The 9944-nt window shown below is 39.5% G+C and overlaps 1 protein-coding gene across 1 annotated transcript in view; it reads left to right on the top strand.

Annotated features, from left to right (window-relative positions):
- Positions 1–2029, top strand: part of BTF3 (basic transcription factor 3) — a 7565-nt gene extending 5536 nt beyond the window's left edge. Inside the window, exons 5-6 of the mRNA XM_023729449.1 lie at positions 802–858; positions 1723–2029. Coding sequence (XP_023585217.1) covers positions 802–858; positions 1723–1769 — 104 coding nt within the window. The 3' untranslated portion in view covers positions 1770–2029. The remainder of the gene's footprint in view (positions 1–801; positions 859–1722) is intronic.
- Positions 2030–9944: the final 7915 nt, after the last annotated feature.

The following is a 9944-nucleotide window of genomic DNA, read 5'->3' as shown; positions in this document are numbered from 1 at the left end:
TTTTTTTTTTTTTTTTAAATTAAACTCTGGTAGGGATTTTATTCAGGACAGAAGATAGTGCAGTGTGCATCAGGGGATGCAGCAACTTTATGCTGAGGCCTTCTGGTTAAAATTTTGAAGCCTAGAATGCAGAGGCAAGTCAGAGGCTTATTATATGGTTTGTTATTTAGTCACCCATATTTTTCTAGGCATTGATTCGCTTTGCCTCAATTTATATTTTTATTGTCATATTCAGAGGAATAAGAGGTTCTAGAACATCTTACCACAATTGAAGTAGGGTTTTGAAGTATCACTGAAATCCATACAGGGCTAGTACTATGAGTTCTCATGCCTCTCAAGTGTAGTTTAACTTTCTTGTACAGTAAAAGGAAAGTGGATGCTTACCAGTCAAAGATACTTTTAATTTTGTAATTATTTTTATTTCAGTAAATGTTTTTGAGCACATACCTTATGCCATGCATTGTTCTAGACATCGAGTCTATAGCGGTCCACAAAGCCAACGGTATTTTAGAAAATGACCTTTTCATTTGCCCTCCCTGAGGGCTTCCCATTGCTCTCCGACTACCTCGGTTTAAAAGGATTCATGTGGAATTTGGTTTGCTGGCTGTTACTAATATTCTAGTCCATTTGTAGACATCAGAATTTTATCTTATTGATAGTAGTATAGATGAAATCCCACATGTCACTACTGTCATCCTGAATATAGTTGTAACAGCATTTGACTTGCATCTGTTTTTTTGGTTAATGTTTTTTGAAGACTTACACAAATGTGTGAATAACATTTACATCTCCCGTTCACAGCCGTGGATGGAAAAGCACCACTTGCTACTGGAGAGGATGATGATGATGAAGTTCCAGGTAGGAACCTTCACTTGTGGTTAAGCTATAGACAGTTTTAGCAATGAAGAGTAAAGAATCTTCATACTATAGAAAAGACTCCCTACTCGGGGGATGGGCTGAAAGGGAAGGCGGGGAACTCACTTAGGAGAAAAATAATGTTGTGTTATTTAATTAGGAGTTACATTTGTAGACTTGTCTTGTTTTTCCTAGAGATTCCAGGGAGGTGTAGCTATGTAACTTTAAATATTGAGTAAATAAGTGTATACATTGTGACTTAAATACAGTAACTATGTGAATATCACAGCATGAGTTTTTTTCCTATTTTGAGATCCACAATTTTATGAGAAGGCGTGGAGAAGTTAATTGTTCAAGTATCTCAGGATATAACTATTGTAAAATCTATGGTAGAATAACATTTGACAATCATGAGGCATTATTCTCTCTCAGCTGTTACTGGTAATTTACTTTGTTGCAGAACAAATATTAACTGGGGAGGAGAATTACAGAGTTCATAAATATTCCCATTGTGCATAGATAGATGTCTTTAGGAACCCAGGAAAGCTTCAGAATTGTTACTGTATTCTTTGGTTCTGCCTTCTACATTGACCAATGTTACATTGCTTAATTTTAATTCTTGAAGTGGGGCTGGAACAGGAAGGGTATGTACATACTTCTTAAGCACAGTGTTTACATGATTGGCAAATTACTGGCTTTCCTTCTTTTCCTTGTTTTACATACATTTCTGAATGTGTCAGATGGGTAGTGACCTTATTGGAAATAAAAACAAATGTTTTAATTAAATTTATATCCTAATTTAACTTGGGGAAGATCTAATTATTTGTAGATTTCGCTTTTTCCTGAGTTTCTTTTTTCTTTTTCTAGATCTTGTGGAGAATTTTGATGAGGCTTCCAAGGATGAGGCAAACTGATTTGAGTCAACTTGTGAAGAAGATGAAACTTGAAGAAGTTACTTGGAGCTGCTATTTTATATTATGACTGCTTTTTAAAATTGTTTTGTTTATGGATCTGATAAAATCTAGATCTCTAATATTTTTAAGCCCAAGCCTTTTGGACATTGCAGCTCTTTTCAGTTTTTGCTTATACATAATTCATTCTTTGCAGCTAAATAAGCTGAACAAGCCTGGGAATAAAATTTGAAACAAAGGTTAATAAAGTTCTTTGCCTAGTATATGGTCTTTTTTTTCTTTTCCCCCATTGCAACTGATTTGTACAAAGAAAGCAACGTCATTTATAGAAAGCTGATTTTGACATGTAATATGGCTAGTAACCTCTAATGGAATTTGATTAAAGATTTAAACTCATGGTATAATATAACGAAGGTGGTATCATATTCTCATGTTTGATTTTTCTTTTCCCCCCTCCAACAGTCCTCGGGGTTTCCATGGTATATGTGGTGGGTGTAATTATAAAGTGAGGATAGAATATTCCTTACTGGGTGTGCAAAGGTTTTTCTCTTATTTTTGTCTACCTTTATTGTAAACAGATACTAAGTGCCTTACATGTATTTTCTCACTTAGTTTTATATCATGAACTCAATTTTTGAAATGTTGTTCGGTGCCGTCAAGTTGGTTCCAACTCAGAGCAACCCTACATACGAGAGAATGAAACACTTGCCCAGTGCTTTGCCATCCTCACAGTTGTTGGCTATGTTTGAGCCCATTGTTGCAGCCACTGTGTCAGTCCATCTCATTGAGGGTCTTTCTCTTTTTTGTTGACCCTCTACCAAGCATGATGTCCTACTCCAGGGACTGGTACCTGCTGATAACATGTTCAAAGTACGTGAAACAAGTCTTGCCGTCTGTGCTGCTAAGGAGCATTCTAGCTGTACTAAGATCTGTTCGTTCTTCTGGCAATCCATGCTATATTCAATATTCTTTGCCAGCACCACAGTTCAAAGGCAGCAATTCTTCAGTCTTAATTCATTGTCTTGCTTTTGCATGCAAATGAGGCAATTGAAAATACCATGGTTTAGGTCAGGTGCACCTTAATCCTCAAAGTGACATCTTTGCTTTTTAACACTTTAAAGACGTCTTTTGCAGCAGGTTTGCCCAGTGCAATATGGCACTTGATCTCTTAACTGCTGCTTTCATAGGCGTTGATTGTGGATCCAAGTGAAATGAAATCTTGGACAACTTAAATATTTTCCCTATCATGATGTTGTTTATTGGTCCAGTTGTAAGGATTTTTGTTTTCATGTTGGGCTGTAATTCTCACTAAATGCTGTAGTCTTTGATCTTCCTCAGTGCTTCAAGTCCTCTTTGCTTTCAGCAAGCAAGGTTGTGTTATCTGCATATGGCAGGTTGTTAATGAGTCTGTCTCCAGTCCTGGTGCCGCATTCTTCATGTAGTACAGCTTTGATTATTTGCTCAGAATGCATATTGAATAAGTATGGTGAAAGGATATGACCCTGACGCACACTTTTTCTGATTTTTATACCACTCTGTATCCCCTTGTTCTGTTTGAATGACTGCTTCTTGGTCTATGTACAGGTTCCTCATGAGCACAATTAGGTGTTCTAGGATTATTCTTCATAATGTTATCCATAATTTCATGATCCAGACAGTCTTTGCATAGTCAATAAAACACACCTTTCTGGTATTCTGTTTTCAGCCAAGATCCATCAGACATCAGCAATGATATCCCTAATTTCATGTCTTCTGAATCTGGTTTGAATTTTCTGGCAGTTCCCTATTGATGTACTGCTGCAACCATTTTTGAATTCTCTTCAGCAAAATTTTACTTATGTGTGATATTGTTCAAAAAGTTTCCATATTCTGTTGCATCACCTTTCTTTGGAATGGGCACGAATATGGACCTCTTCCTGTCAGATGTCCCAGAAGCTGTCTTCCAAATTTTTTGCCATAGACAAGTGAGCACTTCCAGCATTGCATCTATTTGTTGAAACATCTCAGTTGGTATTCTGTCGATTCCTGGAGCCTTGCTTTTCACCAGTGCCTTCGATGCAGCTTGGACTTCTTCAGTACCATCAGTTCTTGATCATATGCTGCCTCCTGAAATGATTGAATGTCAACCATTTCTTTTTGGTACAGTGACTCTGTATTCCTTCCATCTTCTTTTGATGCTTTCTGCATCATTCAATATTTTGTCCGTGGAATCCTTCAGTATTGCAACTGGAGGCTTGAATTTTTTCGTCAGTTTTCTCAGCTTGAGAAATGCTGAGCGTGTTCTTTTGGTTTTCTAACTCCAGGGTTTTACACATTTTATTATAATACTTTGTCTTCTCAAGCCACCCTTTGAAATCTGTTCAGCTCTTTTATGTGATCATTTCTTCCTTTCACTTTAGCTACTCTACATTCAAGAGCAAGTTTCAGAGTCTCTTCTGACATTCCATTTTGGTCTTTCCTGCCTTTTTAATACCATTTGCTTTCTTCATGTATGATGTCCTTGATGTCATCCCACAACTCATCTACAGAGGTTGACCTGGAGCTACAGGAAAGAGGGACTAAATAGAAAAGTACATTCGATTTCCAGGCTACGCCTATCCCAGGGTAACTTGTTTCTTATGGTAGATGTTGGAAAGCTTGACTCCATCCATGTCTTAAGGTTGACTCTACTTTGAGGAGGCAGCTCTTCCCCAGCCATGTTTTGAGTGCCTTCCAAGCTGAGGGGCTCATCTTCTGGCACTATATTACACAATGTTCTGCTGTTCATAACAGTTTTTTCGAAAGATTGCCAGGTCCTTCTGTCCACCATGGGTGACCCTGCTGATATTTAAATACTGGTGCCATAGCTTCCAGAATCACAGCAACGCACAAGCCACCACAGTACAACAAACTGACAGTTAAGTGGTGTGGAATTGTTAAATCCTGTTGCCATCGAGTTTTTGATTCTGACCCATAGGGACCCTATACAACAGGGTAGAACTGCCCCATGGGGTTTCCAAGGCTGTAATCTGCCTCTGTAGAAGCTGACTACCACACCTTTCTCCCACAGAGCAGCTGGTGGGTTTGCAGCTGAGTCCTTACCACTGTGCCCCAGGGCCCCATCTGCCCCATTTTGTAGATGCAACCCAAGGTGTAGGATTTCAAAAAAGTGTAAGTAGTTAATCACCAATTCCCTTCTATATGAGATATTCTATCAGGTGACTGAAAAAAACTGTAGTAGGAATGCCTCCTGAATCACTTTTGTTTTCCTTAAGTGATAACACTAAATGAAAAGATGTAAGGCTATCTTTTTTTCCCTGTGTTTTAAAATATTTTACTTTTTAAATTAACAGTAAAATTGACTACTGTGTGTATATATGGTTACATGAATTTTAACATGTATCATGTAACTGCCACCGTAATCATCATACTGAACAATTCCATGACCCCAGAAAGCTTCCTCGGTATACGGCTTCTAAAAATAACTATGTTCGCATTCATAATGTTGAACCAGCTGCAACTTAAAAAAATTTACAAATAGCAATTGAAATACTTTTGTGTAATCTGCATCAAGGCCAATGAAGGAAAATTGTCTTAGTTCCTACTCGTAACAATTAGAATTGGTTTTATATTTCCATTCTAATTGGCAAGGGTAGTGGCTTTTGAAGGTACTATACTGCTATAGGCGGAGCCTTGGTGACACAAGTGGTTAAGCTTCAACTGTTAACCAAAAGGTCAGTGTTTCAAACCCACCAGCCAGGAGAAAGATGTGGCAGTCTGCTTCCTCAGGAGAAAGATGTGGCAGTCTGCTTCCGTAAAGATTTACAGCCTTGGAAACCCTATAGGGCAGTTCTACTTTGTTCTATAGGGTCACTATCAGTCGGAACTGACTTGATGGCAAGGGGTTTGGGTTATGCTGCTATAGGAGTACCCAGGTGGTGCATACGGTTGACATGCTCAGCTGTTACTCAAAAGAATGGAGGTTTGAGTCCACCCAGAGGTGCCTCAGAAGAAAGGCCTGGTGATTTAGTTCTGAAAAAAAAGCCATTGAAAACCCTGTGGAGCACAGCTCTACTCTGACACATGGGATCACTATGCTATATCTAAAAGTCACTATTAGGGAGTTAGCTACCAAAAAATGATGCCATGTAAACAGCACTTGCACATCTTTACATTGTATCATTTTCTTCCAAGGATGTTTAACAGTCCTGTTAGGTTAAAGTATGCTGCTACAGTAACAAGAACCCCAAAGTCTCAACAGTTTAGCACATGTTTCCAAATGATTGTGAATCAGAATATGTTGTGGTACATATTCACACTAGGACTCTGATGGTGCAACCCCTAACTGGGATACTCCCAGCCCCCTGGCAGAGTGAAAAGATGGTGGGCCATGTGCAGGCACTTAAAGATGTCATGTAGACGTGCCAATTCTTACATTTAACTAACTGAAGCAAGTGGAATGTAAACTGGAGGGCAGTAGGGTGGGAAGGAATAGGTCTAGAGTGGAGCCTGGGGATTTGCTTTCCGATAAACTCCCAGGTGATGCTGATGCTGATGGTCCACTGGCCATGCTTTGAGTAGAATACCAAAAACCCATTGATGCCGAGTTGATTCCGACTCGTAGCAACCCTATAGGATAGAGTAGAACGTCCCCATAGAGTTTCCAAGGAGCACCTGGTGGATTCTAACTGCTGACCTTTCGGTTAGCAGCTGAATTCTTAACCACTATGACTCATCCCAAGATGCATTGGAGTGATAGTAACAGACTGACAAGCATGTGAAGAATACCACCATCTGAATATTTTTGCAGAGGTTGACTTGGAACTACAAGAAAGAGGGACTAAATAGAGAAGAAGTAAAATAGATTTCCAGGCTAGGCCTATCCCAGGCAATTCGTGTTTTTATGGTAGATGCTGGCTAAGGTTAATCCTGTTATGCCTATACCCAGGGATCTTTTTCCAACTACCTCTAAAAATGTTATTTATTTGGTCCATTGTTTAAATGATCTGGTGTGTGATGGTGGCTATGGATTAATAGGAAAGGAGAGGTTTTTCTTGCAGCCCCTTCAATGTCAGGATAGGCAGCATTATGCCGCCATTACGAATGACGAAACATCTCAATTGCTACAAAGGTTTGTTTCTCACTCTTGATGTTTGTGGTTGGTGCCTGTGGCTGGGCTCCACTTTCCTCTGGGAGCCGCCTCTAATTGGAACACTGCCAGTCTCATGACAGAGAAAGGAGATGGCAAACAACCAGCCGGCTCTTCTAACTTCTGCTGGGAAGTGACGCACATCCTTAATGATCAAATTCATCAGCCAGAGCAAGTCACAAACAGAGTCGAGTCCAGTGGCCACGGAATTGAGGAAGTATAATCCTCTCCCAGGTAGGAGTAGCAGGTATTCCTGAAGAATAATGCAAATCTACCATATCTTTACAATTTTTACTTTAATTGCCCACAATTCCAGTAGCTGCTATTCCCTGCTAAGCACTGTCCTACTTGTTTTATGTCATCTCATTTGATTACAATCCCAAGAAAGAATCACATTTTACAGGTAAGGAAACCATCTTGAAGAGGTGAAATTACATGTCTCAGATCACATAGTTCCTCAGATAGTAGGATGAGATTCCAACCCAGGAAAGAACCCTAAACCCTGGCAGGCTAGACGGGCAGATGACTGTGACCTGGTTGATCTTTTGGCTGTTGTTCCACTACGTATAGCTGTGGGCCAAACTAGCTTTCAGCTGGTCTGAACCAGGGCAACACTGATGAAGAGATAGGCATTTATTTTTATCTGAGAGCTCTTCCTCGTGTTCCTCGTGTCATCCCCATGATAACCCTGTGATACACTGGGCAGATAGCTACATTCTAAAAATTGGAAACAGGTTTACAAACGGGCTGAAGGTTACTAAAGGTTGGATCTGATTTCTACTAATCATTTTTTTCTCCATTACGTAACATTGGATTGATGCTTTCGTGGCTCCTTCCCCCGACCCCCCGCCGGTGAGGTATTTATGTCAGCTTTTGCAAAACAATGATTAGAAAAGTCTTCTGTTCACGTAAGTTTTCATCACTCCAGTCAGCACAGTCTTGAATGCCGTTTTTGCAGGGAGTTTTTGAAATGCAGGCCCAGTCGGCAAAGAAAACTATATCACATCTCCAGTGGAACAGTTTGTGCACTGAAAAACTAGACAATTTTATTTATTTTTAAAATGAAACTGTCAAAATGTCAAGGTGGATTGGAAAAAATGCTATTGCAAAAGAAATAGCCTTTTGGATCTTAAAAATATTAGTGAAAACTGTCCAGGGGAGAAACTGCAGATGTTTATTAAAGATTCTACTTGTTTGGGTGAAGTAATTTGTACTTTGAAAAGCCAAAAAGAATAATACCCAACCCGTCAGTCTAAAAACTAACATACTGACATGTAGCGTAAATGAGGAAGAATCCATATGCATTTGTATGTTCGGTAAACACGGAAAAGAATTCCCTAATTGGTAGCTAGCAAGAAAAGAACTCTTTAAGCCTCTGGCCTTTCTCTGTTAGTCAGCATTGTCATCTGCAACTACTAAGTAGCATTTCTATTTCTACCCTCTATGATGACTAATGGTCAGGAAGTCATCCATTTAATGTACTTAGATTAGGCCCCTTGGGGGCACAAACAGTTTGCTCTTGGCTACTAGCGGAAAGGTTGGCAGTTCGAACCCACCCAGCGGAACTGAAGAAGAAAGTCCTGGTAATCTGCTTCCCTATGGATTACAACCAAGAAAACTCTATGGAGCTCAGTTCTACTCTGTAACACTTGGGATCATCATGAGTCAGAATTGTAGCAGATTTGCCCAATGCAATGCATCTTTTGATTTCCAGAGTGCTGCTTCCATGGGAGTTGATTGTGCATCCAAGTAAAATGAAATCCTTGACAACTTCAATCTTTTCTCCATTTATCATAATGTTGCATGTTTGTCCAGTTGTGAGGATTTTTGTTTTCTTTATGTTGAAGTGTAATCCATACTGAAGGCTGTAGTCTTTGATCTTCGTCAGTAAGTGCTTCAAGTCCTCTTCATTTTCAGCAAGCAATGTTGTGTCATCTGCATATTGCAGGTTGTTAATGAGTCTTTCTTCAATCCTGATGCCACATTCTTCTTCATATAGTCCAACTTCTCTGATTATTTGCTCAGTATACATATTGATTAAGTATGGTGAAAGGATACAACTCTGATGCACACTTTTCCTGATTCTAAGCCATATAGAATCCCTTGTTCTCTTCCAACAACTGCCTCTTGGTCTATGTACAGGCTCCTCATGAGCACAATTAAGTGTTCTGGAATTTACATTCTTCGCAATGTTATCCATCATTTGTTGTTACCCACACAGTCAAACACCTATGCATAGTCAATAAAACACAAGTAAACATCCTTCTGGTATTCTCTGCTTTCAGCCAAGATCCATCTGACATCAGCAATGATACACTGCTACAAAGGTTTTTATTGGCCAATTTTTTTGGAAGTAGGTGGTCAGGTCCTTCTCCCTAGTCTGCTTGGTCTGGAAACTCCACTGAGACCTGTCCACCATAGGTGATCCTGCTGATATTTTAAATATTGATGACATAGCTTCTAGCATCACAGCAACATGCAAGTCACCACAATACAACAAACTGACACACGAGTGGTGGACTAAGCTCAGAGACCCGAGTAACAAGTGGGTGCTTCGACAGAGTGAGCCTGATTCATCTCTGTACCCCCAATGGGTAGTACAGTATTTGGCATATAATATGTGCTCAGTAAATGCTTTTTTAAATGAGTTTTTTTTTAATGTACTAATTTGCATTCACAGAAAATAAAAAAATAGTTATCACTGCAAGCCTATTGTGATTATCATGAAGAAAAGATTCTATAAGCCATCCTAGTAGGTGAAAATAGAAGCCGGGTAATGACAATATGATCCTCCTGGGAATCGTTTTTTTAGGAAACAGCCACAGGTTAGAGTGACCCTTGATATCAGTGTAGTAGTTTCCTAAAATATTGATTTTAGTCCTTTTCTGATTTTCAGCAGTTTAGTGTGTGTTCACAAGTCCCAGACTGAGAAGCAGAGCTATGTATGGCTATTTTAAAGGCTGAGTCTATTTAAACAGTGGATGACCCAGGCATAGCCAATGGGAGAATAGCCTTCAGCTGAAGAAAGACACTTCCCCAAGGTCATGACC

The sequence above is a fragment of the Trichechus manatus genome, unplaced genomic scaffold (assembly GCF_000243295.1).
Source record: "Trichechus manatus latirostris isolate Lorelei unplaced genomic scaffold, TriManLat1.0 scaffold00029, whole genome shotgun sequence".
Lineage (NCBI taxonomy): Eukaryota > Metazoa > Chordata > Mammalia > Sirenia > Trichechidae > Trichechus > Trichechus manatus.
The sequence above is the reverse complement of the archived record's forward strand: the minus strand, read 5'-3'. Positions and strand labels throughout refer to the sequence as shown.